Source organism: Xenopus tropicalis, chromosome 4 (assembly GCF_000004195.4).
Source record: "Xenopus tropicalis strain Nigerian chromosome 4, UCB_Xtro_10.0, whole genome shotgun sequence".
Classification (NCBI taxonomy): domain Eukaryota; kingdom Metazoa; phylum Chordata; class Amphibia; order Anura; family Pipidae; genus Xenopus; species Xenopus tropicalis.
The window spans coordinates 131,179,673-131,195,533 of record NC_030680.2 but is presented as its reverse complement, the minus strand read 5'-3'; the positions used below and the strand labels follow the sequence as shown (position 1 = coordinate 131,195,533).

The window sequence follows — 15,861 nt, the reverse complement described above, 5'->3', positions numbered from 1 at the left end:
AAATAAAGATATACATACATACATACAATCATTTTCAGGAGATTATTACTGGTATTTTAATAAAGAATGTTACCCATTAATAGTCATTAGCTGCGTTCTTTCGCATTAGCGAAAAGGCAATCCTTGTACTAGGAGATTAATTAGCCACACAAAATAGTGCTATAAATCCCTCAAAAATCTATCCAGTATTAGTTTCTATCCCTGCCAGTTTTAGTTTCTATCCCTGCCATGTTCCATAGAAATTTATATATGAGTGGAACTTGTGCACTCCCTCGATGAAGACCAAGAAATCCGCAAGTGTCTACCATGTAAAATTAAGGGTTCATTTTCTCAAGTCAGGGACAAGTGAGTAGAAAAACTATTTAAAGTGGACCTGTCACCCAGACATAAAAAGCTGTATAATAAAAGTCATTTTCAAATTAAACATGAAACCCAAATTCCTTTTTATATTAAGTCATCCAAACCCATTATAAAGGCATTTAAAAATCCCAGCTGTCAATCATATATTGCCTGCCCTGCCTCTATGCCTTAGGCATAGAGGCAGGGCAGACAATAACTTTAGCTTTCCATTCAGCACTACCTAGATATCACTGCACATCACACTTTTCCCCTCCCTCCTCCTCATCTAATTGTGTAGCCAGTGCATGGGCATGGGCATCTGGTCCCCCATTCTGGCACATAAACAAGATTTTGGCATGATACAAAGCTTGCCTTAATAACAGTGCCACAAAATGGTGCCTGCCTGCTTGCTTTGATCGAGTAATTCCAAGACGGAAGGAAACACGATTTATATTTTTTATATAGCGTAAGTAACGTTTATTTTGCTTAACTAACAATATAGAAAATAATTTGGAGTTATGTCTTGGGGTGACAGGTCCCCTTTAATACCCATCTTTCTATTCTTCACAAATATTTCCTCTTCCCTTACCAGGAGTGAACACGATGTATGGTCCTCCACCTTCCCAGTCAATGGGTGCAGCTCCTTTTGTGGCTCCAGTGAGTCCATATCCAAATCTAAACAGCAGCCTGGCTGCACCCACTTATCCACCTGTTGGAATGGATAGCCCCTCAGCGCCTCTCCTTGGTCCAGGTGCAATTGGCCCGACAGCTCCTTCATCTGATATGTTTGGTCCTGTGCCTGGCTATGAAGGAATTGGTGATAACAGTAAGTGAAACAAATCATGCGTTCTTTGACTTCTTTGGTATTCTAGAATAAACCCTATAAAGAAGCTTAGGATAGCGGTCCTAGGTGAAGAATAGTATAGAGAACCACGTGAGGTGCTCAGTTTTCAAATCAATATTAGCCCTTTGTCAAATGGAAAACTCCACGCTATTTAAGTTAGTGATTAATGGAGAGTCAAGTATCAGGATCAGAGCCTGTTTTATAAATGGAAGCACAAGTCCCATCCATTTCCATTGAGGGTTAGAGAGCACATTCATATTGCAATCAGTACAATGGGAAATCATGTTATGTCAGTCTAGAAAAATGATCCATTTACATCTGTCAAGGAAGAATATAACCACAGCAGGTTGAATAATTGCTGTATAGATAATATATAATAACTGGATGAGGATAATTTGGATGAGACAGTGCCAACACCAGAGACAATTTTGTGCATTTTGCCTGACATGGTATAGCAGCATCTGCTTTCACTTTGCTGGGTATTCATTGCCTACATGTTTCTATTATCTTGGAAGTTATGGTATGTTTTTCTAAAGAGAAATGCTGATTTTTATTTATTTATATTTAGGTGGGAGGTTCCTTCCTCCTCCTCCTCCAGCCTTGATCCCAGGTCCCGCTGTACCATCTCCTGAAAACGCTGAATGGACGTAAGATTCTCTAGAATTACCCCTTACCATTTTTTTTAAAGTCCTTGCTGTTAGAAGGGTGTTTGCTTTTTATCTGCCAATAGTCTGCTTTATTCAGGCCTCTGAATGTAACAAGCTTGCGGTCCCAGCAGAATCCAATTGAGGAATGTAATGAAAGTTAGAAATTTAGTATAGCAGTAATGCTATCATGTTACAGGTGTGGGACCTGTTATCCAGAATGCACAGGACTGGGGGTTTTCTGGACCCCTGGATTGTTCTGTAATATTGATGTCCATGCCTTGAGTCTGCTAAAAAATAATGTAAACATTAATTAAGCCCAATAGAATCATTTTCCCTCCAGTAAGGATTAATTATATCTTAGTTGGGATCAAGTACAGGTACTGTTTTATTATTACAGAGAAAAGGGAATCATTTGCCCATTAAATAAACCCAATAGGGCTGTTCTGCCCCAATAAGGGGTAATTATATCTTAGTTGGGATCAAGTACAGGTACTGTTTTATTATTACAGAGAAAAGGGAATGAATTAACCATTAAATAAACCCAATAGGGCTGTTCTGCCCCCAATAAGGGGTAATTATATCTTAGTTGGGATCAAGTACAGGTACTGTTTTATTATTACAGAGAAAAGGGAATCATTTACCCATTAAATAAACCCAATAGGGCTGTTCTGCCCCAATAAGGGGTAATTATATCTTAGTTGGGATCAAGTACAGGTACTGTTTTATTATTACAAAGAAAAGGGGAATCATTTAACCATTAAATAAACCCAATTGGACTGTTCTGCCCCCAATAAGGGGTAATTATATCTTAGTTGGGATCAAGTACAGGTACTGTTTTATTATTACAGAGAAAAGGGAATCATTTAACCATTAAATAAACCCAATAGGGCTGTTCTGCCCCCAATAAGGATTAATTATATCTTAGTTGGGATCAAGTACAGGTACTGTTTTATTATTAGAGACAACAAGGAAATAATTTTTAAAAATTGTAATTATTTGATTAAAATGGAGTCTATGGGAGATGATCTTCCCATAATTCCAAGCTTTCTGGATAACGAGTTTCTAGATAAATCCCATGCCTGCATTTAAGAAAGAAATATATTGTGTGTTGATCTAGTGGCGTAACTAGATGTTACTGGGCCCCACAGCAAAGTAATTTTAGGGCCCCCAAAATATCCAGAGGTTGACCTGTTTTACCAATATATGGGGCCCTCCATACCTTCTGCCCCCCCCCTGAAGCCACAGGGTCTGCTTCCTCTGTAGTTATGCCCCTGCATTGAGCCGTACGTTCAGGTAAGTGACTGCGGCCCAGAGTATGTGCTGTGAATCAGTAGAAAAGAAGATGGGGAGCTTCTGGGAGCATCTTCAAATTTGTGTGTTCCTATTGGCTTAGGAGTTTTATGGGTAATACTCGCTATACAAAGGGGAGGTGAGTTGTGTTCTTCCTCTTCAGAGAATATGGAGCCTGATGGCAGGAGGCTTCAGTAGCAGAACCAAGAACCCTAAGTCATTTAGAACACCATACTGCAATCTAGAGCAAGGGATTTAGTGAATGAGAATTTGAAGTGACTAATAGGATATCTCCAGGATACATAGAATGACACCCACCAGAGAAGGGACTTCTGATATATGGAGGCACAGAGAAGTGAAGACACCACTGAATATGCAATACGCTAGGGCTGATACCTGTGACGAGATCAATCCCCTCCAATAATATATGCAGTAGGAAGGCACAAACATTAGTTAACAGATTTTTCAGCAGCATCTAATGTAGCCATTGTTGAATCCTTCTTCTGCAGGATCCCGTGTATCTCAGAAGATGCTGCCAAAGAAGCCTTTCTACAATACGCCAAGGAATCGTGTTGCTATGGCACCTCACCAGCACAAGATATGGTATTCAAGGAATTCACTTCCTTTAATACCTACAGGGTGAGTTCTCCTCTTATTTTAACCTTGGCCCCACTGTACTTGCAAGCCCTTTATTCTGTTGCTCTCCTGTCAGGCATTGGAACTTATATTTGGGCGGTATAGTCTCACTGGGAGAGGACTAAATGAATAGATGGACCATGTATTTTTGCACTTTGTCCCAGTGATATTTTTTAAGTTGCAACTCTGTAAACTGGCAAAGAGTTGTATCCACTACTGAGTAAAAAAATGGGCAGGTTGGGCACAAGACATGAAAGTCCCCTGCCATGTCCCTACCTTGTGTGTCATTGTGTTGCAAGTCAAGAGTGCTAGAGGATCAATTGAGTCGTGTTTTGCTATGCAACTACTAATGCTAGGGGTGCAAGTGGTTCATGTAGTCATTATTGCCCCAGCACTTGTGTCTTTAGCACTGGTAGAACCCCCCCCCCCCTCCACAAAAACAATATTATTTTGTGTCCTAGACTCTGATTATCATCTGATATTTTTGTCACCTGATTACTTTTCAGTATCGCTTGGAAACCTTCACAGAGTCGCGGGAGTTCAACTGGCAGACAAAGCCTTTTGATGGTCAGTAGCAAAGGCAGACTGAAATGAGTGTCCCTTTTCCACTCCCCAAACAATAATGATACAGATGGTGCAAAGTTTGTCTTGATATCACATAACTCCCCATAACTCAACATAGCACAGAATTTGTTTCAAAGGAAAATGGTAAGATATTGATCTAGTAAAACAGAGTCACAGTCTGAGCCATCTGAGCCAGGGTCTAGAAACAATTTCCTGCAACTGTAGGTATTACTGATACATGAATTGGAGTTAGTAAATCCAACATCCAACAGCTGGTAATCCCTCATGCAAGACCCCAGGGGGCGCAATAACAGAAGTGCATTTGTGCCTCCCATCACTCGGCCCTTTTGAATCTAGCACAGCCTAATGCAGGCCACTGGTCTTTGTGCTTTGAAAGGGAGTACAGAGGACTGCAGCTATTCAAATAATGTCCCACGCAGTGGGCAAAATGAAAACTAAAAGATTTGATTGCACTTCTTGGCACTTTGCACACTGCGTAGGGCATTGTAAATCAACACTATATACTTGTGCCAACACTGCCCACAGCTAAACGCACATTCTGCCAGTACAACTAGTAGCAAACAATATTTCAGTCCAGAGAAGTCAATATGATTTAGGGCAAAAAGGGCATGACATGGGCCCCCAGGGGTTTAATGTACATAGAAATGCAAAGAACATAAAATACTGGGGTGGGGGGGGGTTCTCAAAATTATACTGACCCCCCACCTTCTGTATCCCTCTTTTGCACTTTCAGAAAGGCTTAAAATCAGAACAAACTCCAACCTCCATCATATGCCAAAGGCTATACCTGAGATTGCTGTCCAACCTTATTTAGTGGGGTCACTAGTATAAAACTAACCTTTATACCATATATTTAATTATTTATATAGGGAATTTATTTCCCCCTATTGTAAAATGTCCCCCTACATAACTATGTAAGACTATTAGAGGTGATCTACCAGCTGAATATACAAGGAATTTGATAAAGTCATTCTTAACATTCATTGAATATTTAATTGAGAACTACATTTCCCATGATGCTCCTGGCTTGTTTGAAATAATACAAAGGAAAATACTCAAAACACCTATCCGTAAACAAAACAGACCTGCACAAGGTGTCTCCCACCCATAAATACTAAACAAAGCAAGAAATAGATTTTGTGCGTTCTCTGTTTGGATTAAAATATAACTTTTATTTTACATATAAAACCATTAATGAATATATATCACATGTGTCAATTAGTGCTAAATTAGTTAAAACCAATTATTAGTGTATGCACACCTTTTCTGAGTCCGTAGTTTACCTAATACAAATGTAGTCAAATTCAGGACAAGGCTCAAAAATAAGGGCCGGCAGCTAGAGGCCAGTTACATTTACTCACGTTTAATTACAAAGCGGGGGAGAATGGCAGAAGTGGTAAATCAAGCTATAAATCTGTTCATTGACACACCAATAAATAACTGTATCTAAAGACACACATGTACACACAGAGGGGAAATGAAGGACAGCGGACAAAGGAAGCCTCATAGGCACATACAGGGGAATAAATGGGATAGTCCAGCAATAGATTCAAGTAAATATATCAATAAATACTTGGGGAGGGTACCGGGAAAGCATTCACACTGTTATACTCCCGCCAGACTGCTTTTCAGATCTGAGGCCAAAAGTGCTCATTGAGCAAACCCAAACTCCTAACAACATCCACCACCCCTGTGCTGAATATGCCTTAATATGCCGGTCAATCGAAGTCAGAACCCACTCCCATGTATATTTAATCGCTGCCCCGACGCATACCTCTACAAAGCTAACAGCCACCTCCCCCCCCCGGATACCCCACTATGTTTGGCCACTAGGTGTCGCCAGAGGACCGCTTTGAAACTCCAGTTACGTCACTAGTTTTGCTGTTATAAGGAGTGGAGGACATGAGACATGCCCCTCATATGCCCCTGACGAAGTCACGTTGGTGACGAAACGCGTAGGGCGGGGCGGGCGAGATTCTGCTAGTTAGCCAGCTAGTTAATTGACCGGCACGCTTGTGCCGAGTGTAGGCGGCTCATGATAGCCGCAGGTAGAAGCGAGGGGATGGGTATTTGATGCACTTGTCTAAGAATGGAAGCGGCTTCTGATAGCCGGTGGCAGCACTGAGAAGGGGTATCCGGGGGGAGGTGGCTGTTAGCTTTGTAGAGGTATGCGTCGGGGCAGCGATTAAATATACATGGGAGTGGGTTCTGACTTCAATTGACCGGCATATTAAGGCCGTATTCAGCACAGGGGTGGTGGATGTTGTTAGGAGTTTGGGTTTGCTCAATGAGCACTTTTGGCCTCAGATCTGAAAAGCAGTCTGGCGGGAGTATAGCAGTGTGAATGCTTTCCCGGTACCCTCCCCAAGTATTTATTGATATATTTACTTGAATCTATTGCTGGACTATCGCATTTATTCCCCTCTATGTGCCTATGAGGCTTCCTTTGTCCGCTGTCCTTCATTTCCCCTCTATGTGTACATATGTGTTTTTAGATACAGTTATTTATTGGAGTGTCAATGAACAGATTTATAGCTTGATTTACCACTTCTGCCAATCCATTCTCCCCCGCTTTGTAATTAAACACGTGAGTAAATGTAACTGGCCTCTAGCTGCCGGCCCTTATTTTTGAACCTTGTTCTGAATTTGACTACATATGTGTTAGGTAAACTACGGACTCAGAAAAGGTGTGCATACACTAATAATTGGTTTTAACTAATTTAGCACTAGTTGACACATGTGATATATAAATTCATTAATATTAATGGCACAAAATCTATTTCTTGGTTTGTTTTGTTTGAAATAATGTTCTACCTTTGTGTTTTTGGTTTGATTTTTTTTTCTACTTTTTAAGAGTGTTCACGGTTCATTGAGTTATAAATGATAAGTTCTGATGTCAGAAGATGTGGTTTATAAAGATACTATTTACAGTTGGTTACATTGGAAAGTCCATCTATTGTAGGTTGTAGCAGTATTTAAAGGAGTATTATGACCATTTTAAAGGTAAAAGTGTGCAGGCCAAGAACATACTTTAGAAACAGATCATGGAGGTAGAAGGTGGCTGCTAATATCCTCATCCTAAAATATTTGACATCAAGAATATATCATATATATAACATCACCAAGCACCGTTTATATACATTTTGCAGTTTTTTCATGGGCCATGTATATAATAATAATAAGTTTACCATCCTGTTTTATCCTCCAGGTCATGCAGCTGATGTAGGGGTGCATGGAACCCCTCCACAGCCTTGGGATATCCCTGTGCAGTATCCAGCTCTCTTTAAGGACGATGAGAAGAAAATGCCCGTTCCCGGCACCTCCTCTATAAAGGTAACTAAGCAGTAATTAGTATCACTCCTGGCAAGAAGTTTGGTATATTGCCACTTCAGGCTTGCCATGCTGATGTTTGTGCAGCTTCTACCTATATAATATTAATACATTTTCTTTTATTCACAGACCTGCCCACAGTGCATGGGCATAGGCAAAACCACTTGCACCAAATGTGCGGGAACTGGCCGGGTAAGTGGTGACAGATGGGTGGGTAGAGGGACTACATCTCTGTGATTATGTGGTATAAACAATAATCTCTAATACCTATAATGTCATCTGCTTGATGTATGGGAGGCACTTTTTAGTAGATTCCTGTAGCATCTTAGTTTAGATCCTTATTCTCCTGTATGATACAGCAGTGGGGCAGGTTGACAGGAGGCAAAGTCCCCCATGGACTGTTCTCCGCTCTAGAACCAGCATTCTGTGTACTTATTATTATTATTAACATTTATTTATAAAGTGCCAACATATCCCGCAGCGCTGTACAATAAGTGGGTTACATACATTGGACATACAGAGTAACATATAAAGCAACTAATAACCGATACAAGAGGTGAAGAGAGCCCTGCCCAAAAGAGCTTACAATCTACTGAATCTTTTCACCTGCCCCGCGCTGCCATCCTGGCACTTAATTCATTCCCCACTGCATTACTCATGTTAATATATTTATAATACAAAATAGCCATGGCTGACTTGTAAGATGCTCTGTATCCCAGTTACAGTACATGGTGATGCCATCAGTTTTAATTAGTTCTTAATTACGTCACATGACTCATGAGTTTTATGCCTTTTTTATGGTTATGAAATTCTGTTGTGACTTCTAGTATTTTAAAATAGGGGGAATGCTATTCCTTATTTTAGAAATGAGATGTATGTTCCAGTAAAGAGACTTATAAGAATCCCATTGGGATAAATAAGCTTTTAGAACCTTTAAAAGGGTAACTGACTCTCAGTTCTGTTGTGAAATTCAACTATAATTGTATTATAAGCTCAGGGCCAGACAGCCGTGAAAATGATGAAACAAATCCCTAGTACTGCTTCTACAGACACATGGACACACGTAATATAATATTACAGTAATACATGTGATATTCCTGTTACATGACTTTCCTAGCATTTGTAAAGGTCTTACTGCCTCAGCTTGCAGATTCTGTGTTGCAGTAACATGCTACTGTTCTTTAAATTGTGCCTATACCCTTTCTAATCCTCCCTTCCTGCCAGTATAATAAACATTTTACAATAATCCTGCATAGAGTGTGACCAGCAGAAGCAGCGGAACCTGATAAAGCAGCACAAAGGACAGCTATTAAGCCTGCCGATGCCCAGCACAGAGTGCAGTCTAGCATATACTGTATTTACCACTAGCAGTGAAGCAAGAGAATGTTGCCCCTTTTTTAATATCTTTTTATTTTTTGTCCAAAAACTATACAGGTGCAGTGCACTTGGTGTCACGGGACAGGACATCGTGATGGTGAAGACTCATGCTCCACCTGTCAAGGCCATGGAACTGAAAGGTGGGCATTAAATATGGCACCCCGGGGCTCCTCCATTCCAACCTGTCAGATGTGCTGGGTATTCTAACAAATTCTGAGATATTTCAAGTGTAAAATAGTTTTTACTTTTTTGCTCATTGGGGTAGTCCAACCTGTGGTTTAGATCCATGCCCATTACCACTCTAAGATTTAGCAAGGCACTTGGGTGGCTGACCCATCCCAATCTCACTGCTGCCCTAACAATGATCTTCTCAAGCCTCACTGCTCCCGTTTCAGGCCCAAAGTATATTCTGCATATTCCAGGTCCCACAAATTAACTGGTTAGTCAGGTTGCTGACATTCAGAGACCTGATTTTGTTCTTTAAAGAAGAAGGGAAGGTAAAAACTAAGTAAGCTTTCTCAAAAAGGTCTGTGTAAATACAGCCATAAGCACTTACGGTAATGCTGCACTGAGTTCTCTTTCAAAAGAAACAGGATTTGTTGGCTCTTTGTTTTCCTGTGCCAGAGACACACAGCTCTCTCCTCTCTCCCTTCTCCCTTCTCCTGCTCCCCCCTCCCTCAAGAATGCTAAGAACTCACTCCCCCCCTTAGGAATGTCTGATCTGAGCCAATCAGCAGGAAGCTTCCTCATAGTCTTACTAACTGAGCATGTACACCGGTCTTGGTCATAATGCAGGAGCGAGGCATTATGGGAATTTTCTTTACAGAGCTCAGCATTTTTTTTCCTATGAGGCTTCTGATCATCTGAATGGGAGAAATATGGGGAGACATAAGGGCACTATTGAGAGAACTGAAGATATGCCTGCAGCTTGAGATTAACTCTATATTAGCCTTTCCTTCTCCCTTTAAGCATAAGGGCAACTAATTTCTTGACACTTGAAAGATCTGAGGGATGTCTGGACTAGGGAATTTCAAGTACTTAGATGCCCCACCAGCCCAATAAATAGTGACTGCCTATAGCATCTTACAGCAGCCAATCTGGGCTTGGATGTGTAGCTGAGCAATAGGTAATGAACCAAGAGTTGCCTATTTTGCATTGTATTTGCTTTAAAGACTTTTCCACCTACAGCTGCAGAACATGTAGTGGCGCCATGCAGTGTTGCCAAGGATGCTCTGGCAAAGGGAAAGTTGTGAACTTCATTCAGCTGACCGTCACATGGTAAAGTCTCTACGAGTTGATATATCCCTATGTTTAGAATCATTATCAATGTGGGTTTCTTATTACACTATGTTTCTGTGCAAGTGGGGAAGCTAGTGGGCACATCATCCTAATACTCCTACAATAATTTAAAGGGATTCTGTCATGACTTTTATGGTATAGTTTTTAATACTATATTACACTGTTTATATAGCAAATAATTCCCTTTACCATTTAAAATGTTATTCTTGAACCAACAGATGTATTTTTTTAGCTGTAATATTGGTGTGTAGGCGCCATCTCAGTGCATTGTGCCTGAGTCTGAGCTTTCAGAAGGAGCCAGCGCTACTCATTAGAACTGCTTTCAGGTAACCTATTGTTTCTCCTACTCCCATGTAACTGGAGGAGTCATGACTTGGATGAGCCAGACTTGGATTTTTACTATTGAGTGCTATTCCCATATCTAGCACTAGGCATGGGAGTATTTTTATCAATAAAAGTGTCAGGGAGCTGTTATCTGATTACCTGCCCAGTGTTCTTCTGATTGGCTACTGGGGAAAAGAAAGGGAGGGAGTGATATCACTCTAACACTGAGTGGCTGAAGTGGTAGAGCATAGAGGTGGCCATACACCTTCAGATTTGCTCGCTTGGCGATGTCGGGTGGGCGATATCGCGAGAATCCAGGCTAATTCGAATTATAACGACGGGTATAGGCAAAGACGGTTCAGGGACCGCATCAACGAGCCGATGTGGTCTCCAATCCGACTAGATTTTTTAACCTGCCCGATTGATATCTGCCCGATTTCAGGCCAGATATCGGTCGGGCAGGCCCGTCGGTAGTGCCCATACATGGGCCGATTAGCTGCCTAATTGGTCTAAGGGACTGATAACGGCAGCTAGAATCGGCCCGTGTATGGGGACCTTAAGTCACATAGCTGGGGGAACATGGAAAAGTAAGAACATCTAGCCCCATATCCAATTTCAAAATCAAACATAAAAAATGTTTGTTTCCTCTTTTGAGAAATAGATTTCAATGCAGGATGAGCAGCTCTATTTACTGAAGCATTTTGAGAAATAACATGTTTTCTTGTGACAGAATCCCTTTAAGCTTTGCAAATATATTTTCACAGCGCAACACAATTCTAGGTTTTTAGAACAAGATATATAAACAAACATACACAGAATAAGGATGATTAACATTCATTGGTTGTCCATTGTGCAGAAGACAGATATAACTGAAACTATCTAGATTTCCAGCTAAGTTGGGATGTTAATTACCACTACCACCTGGTTAATTCATTGGGTGGTTGGGGGGAAATGATAGTTTGTTAAATGCTTTTGGTACAACAGCTTTACATTTTAACTTAATTTTTACTTAAGTGCCATGAAACTCTTTTATTGTGGAACCAGAGGTTTTTAGAGAGTATGAAGGATATGCAACAGCCAGCTAGAAATCTCTGAAGACCTAAAAATCACTGCTGTAGCTACTGCATTTGTATTATTGAGACTCCCCTAGTCTATCCTGCAGCCATCTCTGTTCTGATGTATAATAACACTTACATGATCTTGTAATACAGGGACAGTGTGCCTGGGTAGCAGGGGGTTTACAGACATGTAAAACAATATATACTGGTGTAGGACAATAAGTGTGTGTGGCAAGGCACCAAAAGACCTTCATTCTCTTTCCATCTTTTGTGTCCACAAAGGAAAAATAACATATTTGAGTTTGTTGCTGATCACAACTCAGATTTTCAAACTGATCTCTTCAAGAAGGTGACAGGAGAGAAGCTCTTCACTGATGAGCAACACTTGGTAAGAAAATGTAATCAGTCAAAACGTACTTAGGTTATTCCAAAGAGATTAGGGGCCTTTTGTGTGGTTAGACCACAATCCCCATCTTTCCCTGAGTTTGCCCTTCAACATAAACCAGAGTATCCCTTCAATATACAAAAAGGAAAGATGTGTCTTCTGGCATTGCCCAGTTCTCACCCTGTATATTGCAATACAAATCCATTCCGTTTAGTCACAAAGGAAACTCTTGTTGGCTGCAAGCTTTCATCAATCTAGTGTATAAAGTGGAGTTCTAGAATCCAGGTAAATCCGATATATACTAATATGCATCCATAAATATACAAATGTAATATGTGCTCCAATCTGAGGCAAGTCCTGTCTCTATATATGATATTAATGAATGCCAAACAATGTATTGTAACAGAAAATAAGTGATTACCTTGGCAAGAATGGGAAATTGTTACATGTTCTTTTTATTTCTAATCTTAGGTATCTCCACTAGTAACTTTCCCTAAACAATCCATTAACAAAGCTTCTCAGGATGGACAGAACGAACATTATAACACATTTTCCTCTACAAGCAGAATACTAAGACAAGTAGGTGCCATGAAAGTGTATTTTATTTATTTTTTTATTAATCTTCTTTTAAGATTCTTTGTCCTTCCTTGTGTATTCCTCACAAGTCAGGGCGGAACTAGCAGTGGGCAGAAGAGGCACATGCCTGGGGTACAATGCTGGGGGGCTGTCAGGTACCTCTTATTTCTGCCTGCTATAGTTCAGGGTCCTAGAGAATCAATTTTTGCAGTGACTGCAGTTGTCAGTGGTGCCGGATTTAAGCTGGCCATACTCTATAAGAATCACTGGTTGGTGAGTGACCCAATTTGGCTACCAACACAATGTGCCTAATGGGGAAAATGCAATTTGTTGGTGTCTGGGCCATCTATCTCATCATAATGGGGGTCTAGGGAGACCTGTCAGGCCTCTATATTAGCAGTCTATGGACAGCTTAATAGCTTTGATAGGAAAAGAAAATTGCAAAAGTGCTTGGAAGAGTACCCTGAGCAATTTTACATTCATCTTTAAGGTTTACATAGCCTTTAATGCTTGATTGCAGTCCTTGCAGGTCAAAAGGTATCTGGAACACATTAGAATTAGGGTAATTTACGTTTTAGTATGTTTTAGAATGTCCTTTCTTTAGCAACTTTCTAATAAGTCTATTTTTTATAGTTTCTGAATTATGTGCCTCCTTCTTAAATGAGGGTCACTGACCCCTGCAGCCTAAAAACAATTGCTCTGTTAGGCTATCATTTTATTAATATTGCTTTCTACTGAGCCCCCCTACTATGTTTATTTATATTCCAGTCTCTCATTAAAGCCAGTGCATGGTTGCTAGGGTTAACTGGACCCTAGGAACCAGATAATTGATACATTTCCAAACTGGTGAAGTGCTGAACAAAAAGCTAAATAATTAAAAAGCCACAAGAAATAAAAAATGAAACTAGTTGCAAACTACCCCTTTATGGGCAACAGAAGAATTCCTTATGTCATAACTGATAACGTGTGGATATTTTTCTATTTTTGTTTTGGCAGTTTGGTTGTTAATTGGTATAGTGGCCAGTCACCTGTATATGTTATTTTAACAGATGAGTGTGTGATTTACTTTCTTTATTTTTGTACAGTTATCATTTATCAGATTTAGTATGTACTGTAGAATGTGTTTGCGGAGTCCCTTATCCTTTAGTCAAGTGTTGCTCTATATAATTTCTTTTTGGATAATGCACCAACCACCCTTGGAAAGTACGATATTGGTGATATCTGGGGTGGTTGCTTATTTGGTCTGTTAGATAATGCAAGAGAACTAGCCTCAGGGACATTTAGGCCAATGACACATGAGGCTACTCGTTGCAGCTATAAAATAGCCAATACTGATATTTGTCTCTACATGTGTTGTAGCAGAGTCAATTCTCAGTATTGTCTATGGCAGGGGATTCTGCCATTTTGTAGCTACGACAAGTAGTTCCGTGTGTCATAGCCCTTAGAGTAAAGTTGTGGGGGAGGAGTAATTTGATGCCCTAGATGTAATGTAATGGATGACTGTTATTGCCCTGTATATGTGAGCCCATGGTGAGGTAAGGGCTGTGACAGACGGGGAGATTAGTTGCCACGCGACAAAATGCCATCCCGCAGGCTAGAATGTAAATCGCCGGTGGGATGGCATACGCGGCGTGGCAATTTGCTAAACTTGCCTTGAGAGGAAACTTTGGCGATTTTGGTGCCGCGTATGCCATCCCACCGGTGATTTACATTCTCGCCGGTGGGCTGGCATTTTGGAGAGATTAGTTGCCCGCGACAAGGGAGATTTGTCACGCGCCGACTAATCTCCCCGTCTGTCACAGCCCTAAGGGCCTGCCAGATAAAGTCCAATAAATGCCTGTTTCTTATTAAAATACATTGACTGCTTGGATCTGCCCCACCTGAGGGGTCCTTGCTACCCTGGGGCAGCCAAGTTGGTGCCGCCCTACTCACTCCCCCTGTGCTTTATTTATTGCGTTGGAGTGGGTCATGGGGGTCTGTCCCCTATCCCAGCACAGTGGCTATGAACAAGGACTGTACTGACTGTATAGATAATGTATCAGCGGGTAGGTACCAGGCTGCTTGGTACTGAGACAGTGGTTGACAGTAAATAACACAGATAACAGCCTAATAGCATATGTGTGTAACTGTAGAAAGGTATTTGTCTGTAAGTGAGACTGACCATTCTATTTCCCCCCACAGAGACAAACCATTGAGTTGCTGCCACTTACTAAAGTGCATTACACCTGGAAAGAGAATCCATATTCCTACTTTGTCTACGGCAGAGAGAACAAAGTTTACACAACAAACTATCCCCAAAAGTGCTGCTGCGTCTTGCTCTAGAACTTCTACTGGATACTGCCTTACATCCATTTGTGTTTTGTAACTCAGCATTGTACCTCAATTAATTAAAAAAAAAATTATATATGATATACATGATATGTGTGTGGAGGGGGGGTACTAACTAAAAATCCACATTTGTACTCTACCAATCCATATTTTTTTATATTTTGTATAATTTAAGATTATTATTTACATTCTCTTTTATTACAGAGATTAAGTGCAAAAAATCATTGTACACATTTCTCACATGTGGTGTCTTTAAATGCTAACCTTTATGCAAATCTGGCACCAATGGACAGTCTCGATACCCCGAGTACCACCTTGGTAGCAAAAAACGGGCACACACCTGGACAATACTGCCTCTGGAAGGGCTCAGGCCTACTCCCTTGTCCATAGTACCAATATGGATACCAATGGACTATAACCAAATAAGCACTAATAATACTAATAAGTGTAACTGTCTTTTTCCTTTAGTTTGTTGTTTAATAAAAATATTTTAAAAAAACAGAAATGTGGCCTCTTTCCCAGAATTCCTGTGTAATTGTGCTCACCATAGTTTTGCACCTGTCAGGGAACATGAGCATATTGGATAGCTTACAATAACAAAAAGGCAACTAAATCTTATATACAGTAGTATTTGCTTTTCTATGCTTATTGTAACTCAATACAGGTGTGGGATCCCTTATCTGGAAACCCGTTATCCAGAAAGCTCTGAATTAAGGGAAGGCTATCTCCCATAGACTCCATTATAAGCAAATAATTCTAATTTTTAAAAATGATTCCCTTTTCTCTGTAATAATAAAACAGTACCTGTACTTGATCCCAACTAAGATATAATTAATCCTTATT

General features: G+C 40.4%; 1 protein-coding gene across 3 annotated transcripts in view; it reads left to right on the top strand.

Moving 5' to 3' along the window:
- Nucleotides 1-15,523, top strand: part of ssuh2 (ssu-2 homolog) — a 34,381-nt gene extending 18,858 nt beyond the window's left edge. For 2 of the 3 annotated variants that reach the window (XM_002936240.5, XM_031901158.1), the window contains exons 3-13: nucleotides 932-1,165; nucleotides 1,752-1,830; nucleotides 3,630-3,759; nucleotides 4,263-4,323; nucleotides 7,550-7,674; nucleotides 7,801-7,863; nucleotides 9,106-9,188; nucleotides 10,237-10,326; nucleotides 12,012-12,117; nucleotides 12,586-12,693; nucleotides 14,872-15,523. In XM_002936240.5, the coding sequence (XP_002936286.2) occupies nucleotides 932-1,165; nucleotides 1,752-1,830; nucleotides 3,630-3,759; nucleotides 4,263-4,323; nucleotides 7,550-7,674; nucleotides 7,801-7,863; nucleotides 9,106-9,188; nucleotides 10,237-10,326; nucleotides 12,012-12,117; nucleotides 12,586-12,693; nucleotides 14,872-15,012 (1,220 nt within the window). In that variant the 3' untranslated portion in view covers nucleotides 15,013-15,523. The remainder of the gene's footprint in view (nucleotides 1-931; nucleotides 1,166-1,751; nucleotides 1,831-3,629; nucleotides 3,760-4,262; nucleotides 4,324-7,549; nucleotides 7,675-7,800; nucleotides 7,864-9,105; nucleotides 9,189-10,236; nucleotides 10,327-12,011; nucleotides 12,118-12,585; nucleotides 12,694-14,871) is intronic. The other variant, XM_004914134.4, reaches the window with a different exon arrangement.
- The last annotated feature ends 338 nt before the right edge of the window (nucleotides 15,524-15,861 follow it).